The sequence below is a fragment of the Mercenaria mercenaria genome, chromosome 7 (assembly GCF_021730395.1).
Source record: "Mercenaria mercenaria strain notata chromosome 7, MADL_Memer_1, whole genome shotgun sequence".
Taxonomy (NCBI): Eukaryota; Metazoa; Mollusca; class Bivalvia; order Venerida; family Veneridae; genus Mercenaria; species Mercenaria mercenaria.
Window position 1 is genome coordinate 31,775,760 of NC_069367.1, and position 16,827 is coordinate 31,792,586.

A 16,827-nucleotide genomic window follows, 5' to 3' on the forward strand; every position below is an offset into this window, starting at 1 on the left:
TTTACCAAAATATTTTGCCCACAAAGAATGCTAAGATGGTGATTAATATAGTATACGAGAGCTCATTTATTACAGGCTTTTATTAGATAACGAGACATACCATTTCTCTCCTAGATCATTAGTAGTAACAGTTCCTGATAAAATGACTTTGTAGGTTAGCTAGATCTGTTTGTTTTGTTCACAAATATCACAGAGTTTATCAAAGAAATTTTACTTTTTTGCTTTTGCTGTTGTAGACAGATATATTACAGTATTAAAGGAAGATTTGCAATGTTTTTTATTTTTTGAAAAATGTTAAATTAATTTGAGAACGACTTTATTTCTTCAAAGATGTTGGATAAAAGGGAAAAAAATGACAGAAAACCACTGTATTGCATATCTCTGATTTACTCATGCTGGTTGGTGGAGCAGATGGTGAGTGTTGAAAGCAATAAGAGATTAATATGTATTTTCAATTTTAAACTTCACAAAAAGTCCAATCAATCAGATGTCTATAAACGAAGTTGCCGTGATCTGTTTCATAGGTGGAAATGCCATTGGAAAGAAATTGAAATTGGCTCTGTTTTTAGCATGATACCTTGGATTATTGTCTTGAAAGTCTACCTTTAAAGTGATCTTTTATAAAGAAATTTCTGCAAAACTCATTGCATTTTGTAAGATTTATGATACAAAGGTTTTGTTTATGTAATCTAAATACCTCGCATTCCACCTGCTCCAGTTGTGAAAGAGAAACGTTTTCAAAAGATTTAAATCGCTTTAAATTAGAATTTTATTTGACAATATATTTCACAATTGAATAGCTGTTCAAAAAAGTTTTTTTGATTTCATTCATTTGCAGAAATGCTTGTAACTCTTCATCAGTAAACACACTTTATCTTTTTGAAAATTTGTAGGCCATGGTTCCTTTTAATGTCATGACTCAAATAATTGTTAGATGACCTAAAAGTGTGTAAGTGTGACAATCTGATTGGTGAGAAAGCTTTGGGTAATTGGGTTATATAAGACCTTTAATGTTTGGGCGGAGTTTAGACACACCATTGTTAACAACAAGTTTACTTAAAATTGATGATGTAAAAACTAATTAAAATATACACACAGGAATTTCACTTTGGGCGACTACTTTACTATACTTTTAGTTGTCTGAAGACATTCATTAAAACAATTCCTAATTTTGCAGTTTAGATAAGCTAAGCTAAAATAATGGATTTTTGGTGGGGGTTGGGGTTTGGGTGTGGGAGGGGGTGTGCTCAGGCAAGGTCTCTGAAATCACTAGTGTTTATTCAACTTGAAAAAAAACAAACTCTTGAAATATTCTGCATATGAAGATCATACAAGTCATATAAGTTTTCCTCATAAAAATAAAAATGATATGAACCATTAAACTGTGCAGTAAGGTTGTTGAGACAGACGTTTTTTTATCCTAAAAGTTTACATAAAAAGCATAATAAAGTTATTTTAATGTGTTATAGCAGTATAAATTACTTTTGAATTTTTTTTTTTTAATTGTCGCTGTTGGTGACAAAGATGGCTTTAATAATGTGATGCATTATGGGTAGCATTAACCGTAAAGAAAGGATTAGGAAGGCAATTTCACGCCCCTCAGATCAAATATCGTAAAGGCTATGGCAGCGACTTACACTTGATGGTAAAAGTTATTTGAATATTTCCTAATGCAAATAAAAACTTTTCAAAGTTATAGAAATTGAGGAATGCTGTCATTTGCATACAGTTTGAATAAATACGAAGAATTTTATTTCGAAATAAGATGTTCACTGAATTAGCCGGTGATTAACATAAATTTGAAAGTAATGTTATTTTCTTTATGAATATGAATGAATAAAGATTAAAAAGATGACAATTTTTTTTTAAAATGCAATTTATGGCAGTTTGAGTAAAACAAGATAAAAAGTTGATTTTATTACTTTTATTTTATGAACTGAAAAAGTTCCGATGTTAATTTGCATTTTCTGTTAATTGCTGTTTTTGGGCTGTTAATGGCAACTCAACTGCTGTTAATGTCTGTTTCTATTCATAATATTAAATGCCATTAACTCCTATCTTCATTGCCATTAATTGTGGTTTCTAGTCCTATTGTTAAATGGTAGTAACTCTTTTCTCCATTGCCATTATTTGTTGTCTCTATTGCCATTAATTGCTGTTTCTAGCAATAATGTTAATTGCGTTGATATGCTGTTTTAGCCATTTGTTATTGATTGCTGTTTCTAGATATATGTGAATTGCCAGTTTTTAGGCAAGTTTCATCAAACTTTATCAAAGCATAATATTCTGTTGCACCAGTCTTGGCCAGAAATGTCATTTCACCATTGACTTTCTTTTTATTAGACTTTAGTCAAATCAGACAATCAGCTGTTATCCTCGGCTACATTTTGTCAGAGCGCCAGTGAACTTTCTGTGCAGATGTTGTTCAAGAAAATTTCAGAGAGAAAATAATGACATTTCAGTTTGTTTGCCTTAGGGATATAGAACAAGTATTTCAAATTGTTTTTCTTTGCAAAATTGGAACAAGCTAAAGTTCATGTTGAAATTTGCTTTGGAAGGCAACCTTGACATTTCTTAAGTAGACAGCATTAACCGCAAATTCCGTGTATCAGACTGGGTTTCATGTGAATATTAAAGCTAGTCTGAAATACATAATCCATAAAAAAGCAGTAGGGTTTCATCGATTTCTGTGATTAATATTGCAGGAATTTAAATGAGTCACAAAGGTGAGAGGTATGTGGTTAGTGACCTGTCACTCATACTGTCTACCAGTATGATCAAACTAACAAGAGAAACGACCTACCTTTCTGGAAGATAATTTTTTAGTGGTATTACATAAAAATGATAAATATTTGAGTCACTTATTATTATTTTGCAGTGTAATGAACAATGTTCTCCCTTTAATATTCTGGACAGAGTGTTAACCTGTTCCTTTGCCCCAAATTTCACAGCCATACCTTACCAAAGTGGTCATTCAGTAATGTCAATGTGTGGAAATTTGTTTTAGTTCTATTAAGAATTATTGTATTAACAAGAAACTTTTTCTTTCATTTCAGAGTTTTTCACAGAACTTTTAGAGAACTCCAAAAAAGACTTACATGAAATGTTTGTTCGGACTTACGGATTATTATACCAGCAAAATGCTGAAGTGTTTTCCAAACTTTTCCGTGATTTAAAACTGTATTATAAAGGTGAAAATTTAAATCTTGTGGACATTTTAAATGATTTCTTCACGAACCTACTACAAAAAATGTTTGAGTTATTAAACGCGCAGTATGTGTTTGAAAAAGACTACTTGAGTTGTGTTACACGGCATATGGATGATTTAAAGCCGTTTGGCGATATTCCACAAAAATTGAAGCTGCAAGTGAAAAGAGCATTTATTGCTGCTCGGACTTTCGTTAGAGGGTTAGCGATTGGCAGAGATGTGATATTAGCAATGGAAAGGGTAAGTTTATGAATACCTTAAAAAGTTTGCGTATTAATTGTAAAATGAAGTTTAAGAACCCTCGTCACCTCCAGTATCGGGCCAATAGCCTATTCCCAGTTGCACAGCAAAACATACTCGACTGTCCTCAAAGAATTCTCCGTTATAGCGAAAAAAAAGGTGCTCAAGCTAATAATTTAACTTCATTACATTTCATTAGGAAGTATTTTCCCCCGCCTGTAATGATCAATTAACTGTGACATTATACAATTTGGATTAATGCTAGTGTCATTTATTGTTATTTATCAGCCGGAGACACTAGATTAATTAAGATGTCTGCAGAGAAAAACAACCTATCAGGCCTTAAATGGAAGTCTGAGGTTAAATAATGGAATCCAAATTGGATTTCTTACTCGGTATAGCCGATATAAATGAGACTGGTGTTTTTCCTATTGTATATAAGATCTAGTTATATATAAGGTCGGTAACAGAGTTCTTTAGTTTTCTGGAAATTTGGGCAGAACTGATGAAAATTAGAGAATTGTTCGGATTAACTCTGCAAAGCTGATTAATGCTTCATTAGTGGAGAGAGATTAGTGGTAAAGCTGGGGTAAAATGTGGGTAATATTGATATTAGCAACACATACAGTGAAATACTATGCCACTATGCACTAGAGCATATGTGGCTCCTGTTAATGAGCTCAATCAGCAATTTATGTAATCCCTGCCATTTTCTCTTTTATTAGCAAACTTACTCAGCAATGCATGTGATCCCTGCCATTTTCCCTTTTATCAGCCAAGCTTACTCAGCAATTCATGTGATCCCTGCCATTTTCCCTTTTAACAGCCAAGGTCACAGAGCAAAATTCATGTGATCCAGGCCGTTTTCCCTTTTATCAGCAAAGCTCACTGAGCAATTCATGTGTCAGAGCCTGGCATTTTCTCTTGTATCAGCCAAGCTCACTGCGCAAATCATTTGATCCCGGCAGTTTCCCTTTTATCAGTCAAGTTCTGTCGGCCAGGCCTTTCCCCACTTTGTCGGCCTATATTTAGATTTTTTGAAACACAGGAAAATTGGTGCATATTGCTCATGAATGCTCATTCATTTGCAACTGTTACAAACTGTATGTGGTCATGCAATTGCATAATCTTTACTGGAAAAAACTGTCCCAACTCTTCGATTGTTTTATAATGACTGCAAAGAAAATTTACAAGAAACTTCAGTTTTTTATGTTTCAATGTAAAACAGCTTATTTTTCAATGTAAAACAACTTATTTTTGAAAATTGATAATTTTAGTGCACATTTTACAGCTCACAACAGCGACACCGCAGTCTGTGAGTGCTGCATTGCTTTGTTTCACTTGCTGCCAGACTGGTTTCATTTAATACTTTCAACATGATTTTCACGTATCATGTACCGCATCAGAATTTAAAATGTTTCTCTAAATGCAGATAAGTGTAATTTATTGGCTCAAATTTGATTTTTTTTCGCAATAAAATGTCTTGACGTTTTCAAAAATATGAAGTATTTTTATCTTCATTACCACCAAGTGTTGATATATATAAGCGATAATTTTGAAGGATTGCACATGATCTGCCGTAATGGCTGTAAATAAATGGATGAAGTTTCTGACGAAAAAAACCTGTCTAGAATATTAAAATTGTAACCTGAAAAAAATTGATATGAGAATTTTGGATGATTATCTTTCATCAGTTTTATCAGATTTGAAAATTCGGTTGATACATTCAGTGTGTGGTATACCTTCTTTATTTTGAACAGCTCTCCCACAGACTGACCCCGTTTATATCGAAGCTCGTAACTTCGTAAAGGAACCATTTCAAAATTTTATTAAATCTTTGTTTTTCACCTTAAACAACTCAAGTGCTAAAGTTATTTGTACCAGAATGTATTATTCGGTAATCCTGGTTCTTCGATGTTTGTTCCTGTCGTCTAGAATCAAGTACATCGTAGTATTTGCAGGTGCAACCATAGATTTTGTAATGGCATATTTAAAACTTTAATGATTGTTTTATTGGTATGCAGAAATACTAAAGTTAATTCAGGCAGTAAAATTATTACTGTAGGTCTCATATAAACATCTGTCTTCATAAACATTTAGAGCAAAAAAAAAATCACAAGAAATATTATCATAATCTGCAGTTCTTAATTGTTTTGTTTTTTTCGCCAGTTTTCAAGCGAATTGTCCTCTCGAATGAATTTTGATAGCTCGGATTGCGTGTTGTTTACTGTCTTTATTTCTGCTGCACACTTGTTTGTAATTATGACTTTAATGGGTTGTAATGCCCTCTACAGTTATCTTGAAAATTATGATAAAATATCTGTGTTAAAAAAAAGCAGTGGGAAACTTGTGAACAGAGATTACTGTACGTGCATGCACACACGCCTGCTAGACCTTTAAGCAATAATGTTCAGCAAGAGTTAGAAAAAAATTAGAAAAAAATATTTTATCAAGTAAGAAAAATCATTTCAGAAGAAGTGAGTTTAATATATACATTTACTATATACCTATATAAATTCTGTCAAAACTAAGGCTTGTATTTCTTAAGTAAATATGAACACTGGTAGAAAAAAATCTGTATTGTATCTTTTGTATTGTATGTTACCGGACTACTATAACCTGACACAGTTCCATAAATAGCGCACACAAAAACTTCACTCTGTCCTATTTTAACATCGACAAACGAAGATTTCTTTCATTGAAAATACAACAAACAAACAGGTAGAGGTATATATTAAAAGGGTCATTATAACAGTAGCTAGATCTAGATCTGGGAATTTGCATTCAGCTCTCGTGGATTTTGCAAGGATGGATCACATTCGGCGCTTGCGTGCCTCTTGAGATCCGATCTGGCAAAATCCACTCTAGCCAAATACAACATACCAGATCGAGCTACAATTATAATAACTATTGTTAGGGCCTAGACTTGGTTTGTAGATTAGTAGAGCCGCGGTTACCCTCAAGCCAAATATTTCAGTCCGCACATTGAGGGGCTACTTCAGAAGAGGAACCAGAGAAAGCCAGTTTTATGCCTTGCATGTTTTTTATGAAACTTTAATTGATAATTTCCATCTTGACAGTATACTGCAGTAATGAATTCAATATGAAAATTGGTTTTATGTTTATTTTACTGAATTCAGTATAAAACTTCTTTTGCCAAATTCGATATGAATACAAGTGATCTCAGATATTTGCAGAATTTGTCATAAAAACATGTAACATTTGTTATGATTTTTGCTATATTCAATTGTAACAAAAAACTGATTTTTTTTAATGATTTTTGCCTAATTCTTTGTAAAACAACTAATTGTATATGACTTTTTGTGTTTGCAGATTCATTATAAAAAGATCTGATTTTGATGACTTTTTGCCAGATCTATAGCAAAAGCAACAGACTATAATTATGATTTTTATGGAATTTACTATTTCTGTACAATATTTGCTATTTACAGATAAAACCCACAGAAGCTTGCACCCGCGGCATGACCAGAATGATGTATTGCCAGCATTGTGGCGGGCTCACGAGGACAAAGCCGTGTAATAACTATTGTCTCAACACAATGAAAGGTTGTCTTGCCCACCATTCTGAGCTGAACAAAGCATGGAATGAATACATTGGTAAGTGCTGTTGTCTTAAAATCCGGCTGCTAAAAGAATGGAAACGAGGTTTCAGTTCTCGTATGATTTATGCCTTTCTTTGCAGACGTGAATGATTTAAATGACGATTTCCATTTCCTGGAAAATTGCTTCCGAAAACCACAAATGGCTTTGAATGAAAAGTGGAACATATTCATTTTCAAAGCAATGTATCACTGAGAAATTTAAATTTGTATGCCTTAGACTGTCGTTACATAGTGTCATTGCAGTGAGAGAGTAGAACGAAACAATTTATCAACATTATCTGGCCACTGTGCTCCACATGAGTCTCCATTTTACTGCCATATAAATTGAAAGTAAATAAGTAAGGTTGTTTTTCAATAAATGCTTTATATTCATTGATCTCTTGTGGGGGCTTAGTTGATTTATTCCTGAATATTTATATATAATTACCTTAAAGTCAAAACGCAACACTTCTCTTATTTCCAACTGGGATTATTCTGACAGTTTTTAACTTTAACAAATACAGGATTTTTTTTTTCCATTAGATAATTAAATTTTTGTTATGGCGTGCAAAAGACGGTAAGTATGAATAAATAGGACTTTGCAGTTCCTCTTATTTTCAATTTTGATTGAAGCGGGGAAAAAATGTGGGCAATTCATGAAATTTATGTGTACATGACAATTTTATTTTGACAGTCAGTCACCAGTTTGATCGACAACTCATTTCTTGCAGGGGCGATACCTTGCAGCGATAAAGACATCTAAAGCCCCACGAAAATGCTTGTAATGCGCCCATAATGCATTGCCATAATGTACTGTTAAGTACGTATTGTATGCTATTGAACCCAATCCGATTCAAGTGGGCACAGGAATGCTCCCTCGGCCTTTTATCTGACATTTCAATTAGGTCAAAGGTGAATGGGCAATGCTTAAATTGTGATTAAAAGGTGCTTTAAGTGCTCTTTAATTTATGATTACTGGACAAATGTGAAGATTTTATGCAGGGCGCTTTTGTGTTCTTGTTTGAATGGTTTCATATTTATTTTGATTCAGTTTTGAAAATTTATTCTAATTTTTTATGATGGACGTATGATTGATTAAACTTCAGTTAGGTGGTGTTTAGTAACTGGCCTGAAGGTTTTTGTAGTTTTGAAATGAAAGATATTATACATTTTTGTGTTCGTTCTTAATAATTATCACAATATGCCTTTTAATGTAGTATAATTTGAAGGAAATTGTATGGTCGCAGCAGAACGTAAGATCTGGTTGGTAGTAAAAGGTGAAAAAGAGAGAAAAAGGAAAAAGACAGATTAAAGCTTTCAGAAATCCATTTGTCTTCAGTGAATTACAAACTTTAACATGGAAAAATGATGTATTTTTAGTCCTGTTGTTTTTTTCCCAGAGTTGACAGAATTTCAAACTCTGTGAGACAAAATGACTCCTATGTGCCTTGAATTTAACTCAACAAGACTTCCTCTCGGTTAAGATTTCTGAGTAAAAATGTTGTTTTCATTGGAGAAAAATACTGTTTTAAAGGCCAGTCTGCGCTTGACACAAAATGTAGTTAAAGTTGGTAACCTGATATTTGATTATGAAAGTTTTCTCCATCATTGTTGCTGTAAAGAAACCCATGTCAAGTGTATGATATAGAATGATTGATTGCATTGGTCTAAAAGCTGTATGGTATCATGTTAACCACTTTTATTATTTAATGGTGGCAAAAGAAAGTTCAGTGAACATCATCATTCATTCTTTAAATGAAGTACGGTTTGAATTTTTCCGTTTTAACTTTTGCACTAATTTTACGTTTTTGTTCGTTTTTGTTTTTGTTCGTTTGTAATGCAGTTCAAGTTATATGGTGAAAAGCGCCAAAGATGCCTATTATAATTTTTTAAGTAACAATTTTAGTAAGAGAGCTAGGAAATAGGTCTTTTTGTTTTGTGTCCGAAATATTTTGTCCGCTAATTGTAATTAAAATATCATGATCTGTAGATTTATAGTAGACATGTGCAGTGATGAAAATACACAGAAAAAATGCCATACTCATTTCTGTGGCATGTTAATTAGGCTAACAAATATCTGCATTCCTCTTTTATTAAAGATCTTGCAACAAGGTGTCCAAGCAAGCCATAGTCTGTGTGTCCAGGCAAGCCATACTCTGTGTGTCCAAGCAAGCCATAGTCTGTCTGTGTGTCCAAGCAAGCCATTGTCTGTCTGTGTGTCCAGACAAGCCATAGTCTGTCTGTGTGTCCAAGCAAGCCATAGTCTGTCTGTGTGTCCAAGCAAGCCATAGTCTGTCTGTGTGTCCAGGCAAGCCATAGTCTGTCTGTGTGTCCAAGCAAGCCATAGTCTGTCTGTGTGTCCAAGCAAGCCATAGTCTGTCTGTGTGTCCAGGCAAGCCATAGTCTGTCTGTGTGTCCAAGCAAGCCATAGTCTGTCTGTGTGTCCAGGCAAGCCATTGCCTGTGTGTCAAAGCAAGCCATAGTCTCTCTGTGTGTCCAGGCAAGCCATAGTCTGTTTGTGTGTCCAAGCAAGCCATAGTCTACCTGTGTGTCAAAGCAGGCCATAGTCTGTGTGTGTGTCCAAGCAAGCCATAGTCTGTCTGTGTGTCCAAGCAGGCCATTGCCTGTGTGTCAAAGCTGGCCATAGTCTGTCTGTGTGTCTAGGCAAGCCAAAGTCTGTCTGTGTGTTCAAGCAAGCCATTGCCTGTGTGTCAAAGCAGGCCATAGTCTGGCTGTGTGTCCAGCAAGCCATTGCATGTGTGTCAAAGCAGGCCATAGTCTGTCTGTGTGTCCAGGCAAGCCATAGTCTGTCTGAGTGTCCAGGCAAGCCATAGTCTGTCTGTGTGTCCAAGCAAGCCATAGTCTGTCTGTGTGTCCAGGCAAGGCATAGTCTGTTTGTCCAGGCAAGCCATAATCTGTGTGTCCAGGCAAGCCATAGTCTGTTTGTCCAGGCAAGTCATAGTCTGTATGTCCAGGCAAACCATAGTCTTTCAATGTGTCCAAGCAGGCCTTCTGTCAGTTTCCATGCAAATCATGCTTCATGCTCTCTGGAAACATAAAATAAATATTCAGTTGAACTATGGTCACTCAAACGCGGATAATTGGAACACCACCCTTTGCTCAAAATCATTGTCAGGTCCTCGCAAAATTCCTTTATTATATATATATATATATGATTTTCGATAGCTCAAACAAATTTTGACGGTCCCTCAGAGTTCAAGCGAACGAAGTTTGACTGTACATAAAATGAATAAAAATAATTTCTACTTCATCCTGTAAAGCTGCATAATTTGAATCATGGTCTTCATATCAAAAAAGCAGGTGATAATTATTTTTGCCTTCAGACAAGTAACAGCTGTTTCTTTGATGAGATAGCCAAGGAATGAAGGGGTTCATTTCTCCAATTGTTTTGTATGATACAAGAAAGATTATTATATTTCTTTATCAACACTTTCTTGGAGTTGTTCCATAGCTTTTAACCCCAGATTGATGCAAGCCATAAAGGTTTTACGCAATAGGAATTAAAATTATATTATAAAGTTAAAATATTTGGCATGTTTACTTGTTAGAATGCTTTACCCACCCACTCTCCAGGCTGTATCTGGAAACTAGACCAGATTATCTGCAAATCGGTGCAGTTCAAGAAAATAAAAGTTTTTAATAGTTTTTGCTTATTACTGAAGTTAATTTGGCACATTTTTGCAACAGAACAGCCATTTAAAATTTGCATGAACTTTATTCCTGGGGGAACTTTATTTCCGTGGATAAATTATAAGCCAAATTAAAACCATATGATCAATAATTGTGTAAGTGTGACTTAAAAAGTTAAAAACCTACAAAAACACACAATAAATGATTGGTGAAGTTCTTCCAATCTGTCTGCGAAACATTGAATTTGAGACAGTCTGAAAAATGAAACCGTCAAATGAATTGGGATATAAATAGAATTTACTGAGACGTGCTTGTAAAAATTTTTTTCCGAAAAAGTTCGAAGTCCAGAACAATGAAACTCCCGAATATTAGCCAGAAATAAAGTTCTTGCTAATAGTAAGTCTTTTGAGTTACATCTAAGGGTCGTAATTTGTAACAGATAAAGTTGACCTTAAAAGTACCAAGTTTGCAGGCTCTTGTGAAAGACAAATTAGTGAAGAACTGTTCAAACACAAGAGTTACTGGGAGTGCTGCCATTGGTTGGCCAGTTAAAGGTCATATTTCACATGAAGTGTTCAGTACTTGAGAAAAGCTTTGAAGCTACCAGGATCTAGTATTCTTTTGCCATAAATATTAATAACAGCTGAACGATTATTATTTACAGGTAGTCTTTGACGTACCTGTACTAATTGCTTCAGGAAAAAATAGGAAAAAAAAAACGGCTTATTGCTTGCCCTGAAAAGAGTTCATGCAGAATGGTTGCGGCATGTTTTTGTGCTATGAACAGTAACTGTTGCTGTGAACGTACCCCACCTTGGTTTGAATCTTTGAAAATGTCATTTTCCATGTTACATTGCCGGCATTTTGTTTTTAATGATGAATCAAAATAGATCATACATTTCTTATCAGTTTTCTTTCATTTTTTTTTGAATTACATAAATTATGATACAATTTGATGGTTTGGTTTGATCATGTTTGCCAAAATCAATATAATAATTTTGTAATCACTTTTAAATACCACTTGAGATCACTTAAAACGAGCTATTTTTTTGTATCCGAACAAGAGAAACTTGAAACACTTTGATGAGGTCTTTTAATGTTCAAACCTGTGTGTGTTCCAAAATAGCACCAGTGAACTTTTAAACTACATTATGGATTTAAAGAAAAAAAAATCAACATTTTGATATTTGAAGGGTTTCTTAACCTATGAATACAGACCTCTCGCAAATATCAACCACATTCAGCCTGCCCCAGTAGTGTCTGTTTGATTCAGGTTTGCCTTAGAATATGAAAAATTTACATTAAAGTTGGTATCTTTTGCCAATGTCAAGGTCATTCTTGACTTGCATACTTACATGATGTTAATGAAACTATGTCCATAATGTTGTCATAAAATTTCAGAACATGAATATCATTTCATGTAAGAATGTGTGCTCTTAATGTTTTATGCCCCATAAACTTGCCCAGACAACAATCAGGTAGCATAAATTTTTAACAGCTCCCTGAATTTCTCCCATAGGACAGGTTTGCCTATCTGTTTGGCCTATCGTTAATAAAATCTGCCATGATAACAGAGCTGTTGGTTTTGTGGTGTTTAATGTTTTATGGCCTAGAAGTGTGCCAGAGACCATTAAATCATGTCCATAGGTTATTGATAGTGGTTCCTGGCCTTAGTTAACCTGTATGGGTCTTTGTACTGTTTCTTGTTAAGAAGTATGAAATATTTATGGTACAGATGTCAAACTGACCAAGAGTGTTTGTCATTCATCTTAGGTAATTTTACAACCTTTTCTTCAGATTTGGAAAGTAAAAGTGCTGATTTTATGTTTGTGAGGAAGTCTAGTCTTTGCAATAAATTTGGGGGACATTGTGATGGATGTAGTCAGTTTATTCATTGTTCCAGTGAAATTTCCAGGAAAAATGGTCACTCTTCTGCCTGACCTCCACACATACTGTGAAAATACATCCCCTGGTCCCTCATAGATATCCACAATATTTGTGATTAATGTTGTATAAGGCTATAGCAACCTCTCTCCTTCAATTGTTTGTACTGAAAATACTTCATTTCCATGTTATATCTATTAATTATTTAAATATTTTTGCCAAGTTGTAAACATTAACTCCCTTTATTTTGATGGATGTGGGGTGGGGTAACATTTTTGTGCAAGTTTCTACTTTCATTTAGGTGAAAGTCTCAGGTCATTAAGATTCTTGTAGAGTATTCAATACAGTGAATTTTTAGTATTTTTACTTTTTAAACTTTAATGAATTTGTGAACATTTTTTTTCTCTCATTGTTAGAGTTATTTGTTAGGTATAATAAATGCCCTCTTTCAATGCTGTAACCCATTTGTTAGTTGAGATTTTATCAGAGATGCAAGGAAGATTGTTTCAAGATCATTTACTCATTACTTTCCCCATTCTTCAAACATTCTGATTTGTTGATAATTGTCAGGAATGGGACTTTTTTTTACTGAAGATAATTCTTTAGAAAGATTAGTGTCTGACAGCCTTTTCTAACAAAAGGGGTTTACATACAGATTAGTTAATCAGTTTTGGCAAATTTTTGACAAAGCGAACAGAATTATCTACTTCAGAGTGTAGCAGAATTTCTGTGATTTTGTTTATGTTTTGATGCTGTTCGGTATAGATTTCAGTATGTGTACAATGTGTTTTTGCTATTCAAGATAATCATGTATCTGCTAAAATTGTCTGATAAGTCATGCAGTACTCACAGGTTCCGCAATAAAAAGATGCAGTTTTGAACAGAAAAGTTGAATTTCACAAGTGTTTTATGAAGGTATAAGTTTGAATTTGGTTAGCATTTACAGTGTTCTGAATTTTTACACTATAAAGATCTTCTTGAAAATATAATAAAAATTCTACACATATTGTCTAGTAAGAAGTATGGAATCTGGCACGATTTTATGTTGTTGGGAAGTTTGTAGTATGTAGAATATGTTAAGATTCTCCGATTATATCATTTCTCATGCTGAGATTGCAAGAGGTATGAAAATTTGATTTCCCTATCATGCATTAATCTTCATGATGAATTTGGTGTGATTTTAGACTGCTTCTTGGCTGAAATATTCTGGGGAGCAAGATTCAAGGTTATAAAATTTAAGTTTTGAAAACCAGTCTATAAATGGTTTCATTTCATTGGTCAGTTTGTAGACTGAGCTCAGAATCAGAGTTTTTACACTGGTCGACAGACTCGGTTTTAAAATGACCAGAAAGATGATCTGTTTTTCGAGCTTCAATAAATATAAGATCTGCCTTCATGATGGAAAGAATATTATGGCAAACATAAATTTAATTTAATTCCTTTTCAAAATTGAAAGAAATAAGACTTTACAACATGCAGAAATTTTTAGAATGACCAGAAAAGGCTTCAATAAATTCCAAGTCTGAAGCCATGAAGGAAAGACTTAACATGACGAAAACAAATTAGATATTCCATTCAAAATGGATGAAAATGAGGTTTTACAGCATGAAAAAATTTGTTTTATTACATAATACGCATGTTTATTTTGTCCATGCTTTGCCATCTAGTCTTCAATCTGAGACTGTTGAATGAAATCGTTGCAGAAGAAAACTGTTATCAGTTATCGTGTATTGAACTGTTACAAATTCATCTCTTTTTCCTATCAAAGCCTGCTGTGCATCAATATTTCCGCCAGAAAGTAGTGCTGTCCTTATTTTTTGAAGCCATTGGAATTTATAGTTCTTACTCTGCTGTCAATAGTCGACAAACTAAGGTCTTCGTGGTCGATACAAAATGGATTATAAAGTATTAGTGCACAGTAATTCTAGTCGCATTTGCCCGTCGCTGAACGATGATTTCCTTGTTGTTGTTTTTTCTCCCGCGATCATTTAATTTTCAGGGTGATCCTTTTTTGTGTCGGATTCTGTTATAATCAGATAAAAGTAATTCTGCTTAGCTGTCTAAGACTTAGTTGTGGGGCATTTTTCGATCATAGGAAAGCTGATATAAACATGTTTAATCACAATCTTTTTTGCTACCTTTCAAAGTTTGAATCAAAATCCACATAAATACAAATTTTATTAGACAAGTAATTGTTTTGGTAAAAAAATAATTGTTTTCTTGCCTCAGAAAATTCCTCTAAACCTTTATTTCATCAGTTGATTTTCTTTGCAGTTTTTGTGGTTCTTCTGTTCCGCTCCGGGGCAGCATCAGATTGTAACATATTTTGTAAATATTCAATGCTGTGAATTATACTTTGAATCATTTTTAAGGTTCTTGTTTATGGATCAGCAATTTCCTTGATTATGCTGTCTCAATAGCGGCCCGTGGTTCCGGCATTCTGGCTCAACTAACACGAAACTTTTTATGAAAACCGAAAATGCTGAAATTCCATACGGAGAGTACGTAATTTTGCCGGTTGTCTTAATGAGTCCACTACCTTTAGTGTTAAATGCCTCATTGGCTATTGTTTTCCTGTAAAGGAATATCAAAGTGTTCGGAACAAGTAGGAAAATCTTTCTACAGCTGTAACCAGAAAGATATATTTTGCCTGTTTAATAATAAAGCATGTTGCAAAGCTTTAAGGGGAACACCTACATTTTGAATTTTAATTAAAACTTTTCTCAGAGTAGTTTGTATATGTTGTTAACATTCTTTTGAAATTGCAAATACAAAAGAAATTGTTCAGTTACACCACGCAGTCTTTTTTCCAGACTTCTTTTTTTTCTGGAGAGGATTACAGGTATAGATTTTAAGTTTCCCACCTGAATTAAAACAAGAGATGAGAAAATAGATGGCAAATACAATAAGCAGACATTTTAAAACTGAAGCAGCAGACGTCAGATGTTCTACTTCCTGGTTACCACTAGCAACCAAGGAATACTGGAAGCAGCCATTGTTATACAGTGTACACACAGTTAATTGAAACCTCCTGACTCACTGAAGTGCTCATCCTCATCATTATTTGAGGCGGTCAATGTCTTCTGCAGCTTTTCCCCCTCTTTTAAATATTCTGTCTGCTGGTGATGATAAAATGTATGAATGAAAATTGTTGGAGAATTTTCCTCTGATTCTAAGGTAGATTAACAATTATCTTGTTGGATATTTAAGAACTGAGAAGGAAGTCAGGTAAAAGAATTATACCAATAATAACAAAGTGTATCTGGTACATAAAGAGAAACTAGGCAAAGAGTACAGTTTTTGGGTGAATCTGTACCTTTTTGAGAGGAAAAAAGACATGAATTAATTCTTTAATCTGAATGCACACTTCTCTTTTACTAAGGGACAGCTTAAATTTATGTGTTTAATGAGAAGGGAGGATAGGGTGGAGTTAAGGGTCAGAGCTGTGATCTAGGGCCTCAGGGTTTGAAGCAGTTTGGCTTGGGCCTCGGGGGTTTTAAGGAAGATTTAGACTTTGGCCTCTGGGTTGGAAGACAGATTCAGGGTTGGAAGGCATATGTCTTACATTCTGCTATACGAAATGCTCCATATAAAAGGCAAGATACAGTAAACAAACTGTTCATTCAAAGTCATTTACATAGTGCGTGAAGGTTGTCAGGAAAATATAAGGAAAATGGCCGGGAACAATACTTATTCTCTCTGAGGTTGCTGACTTCAAATCACTTGCCCCTCATCGATGTGGGTTCGAGCCTCACTCGGGGCGCAGAATTCTTCATGTAAGGAAGCCATCTAGCTGGCTTACGGAAGGTCGGTGGTTCTACCCAGGTGCCCGCTCGTGATGAAATAATGCACGGAGGGGAATCTGGGGTCTTCCTCCACCATTAAAGCTGGAAAGTTGCCATTTGACCTATCATGTATCAGTGCAACGTTAAATCCAAAAAAAACAAAACTTATTGCTCAAGTTAGCCCTGATGATCAAGCCGTTGAAACTCGAGCCAGCAGTGTTTCTTGACTGAATTGATATGAAAATACCGACTATGAATGCCGGTTATTTTTTGCCAAGAATTATATAGATTTTGTGAAACAGGATAAAAATTGCTATCATTATTTTATTTCAAACACATTTTCTCTCTTTTTTCTTGTCTGGTGTTTCTTGAATACTTTACGTCTGGTATCATTATAATGAGGTAACGGAATGGCGTATATGCCAGAAGTTGGTCCTAATTTTATGACGAAAATACT

General features: G+C 34.4%; 1 protein-coding gene across 1 annotated transcript in view; it reads left to right on the forward strand.

The window, feature by feature from the left end:
• LOC123554608 (glypican-6-like) overlaps positions 1-16,827 on the forward strand; it is a 74,391-nt gene that overhangs the window by 35,629 nt on the left and 21,935 nt on the right. The window contains exons 3-4 of the mRNA XM_045344859.2: positions 3,057-3,448; positions 6,901-7,066. Of these exons, the coding sequence (XP_045200794.1) occupies positions 3,057-3,448; positions 6,901-7,066 (558 nt within the window). The remainder of the gene's footprint in view (positions 1-3,056; positions 3,449-6,900; positions 7,067-16,827) is intronic.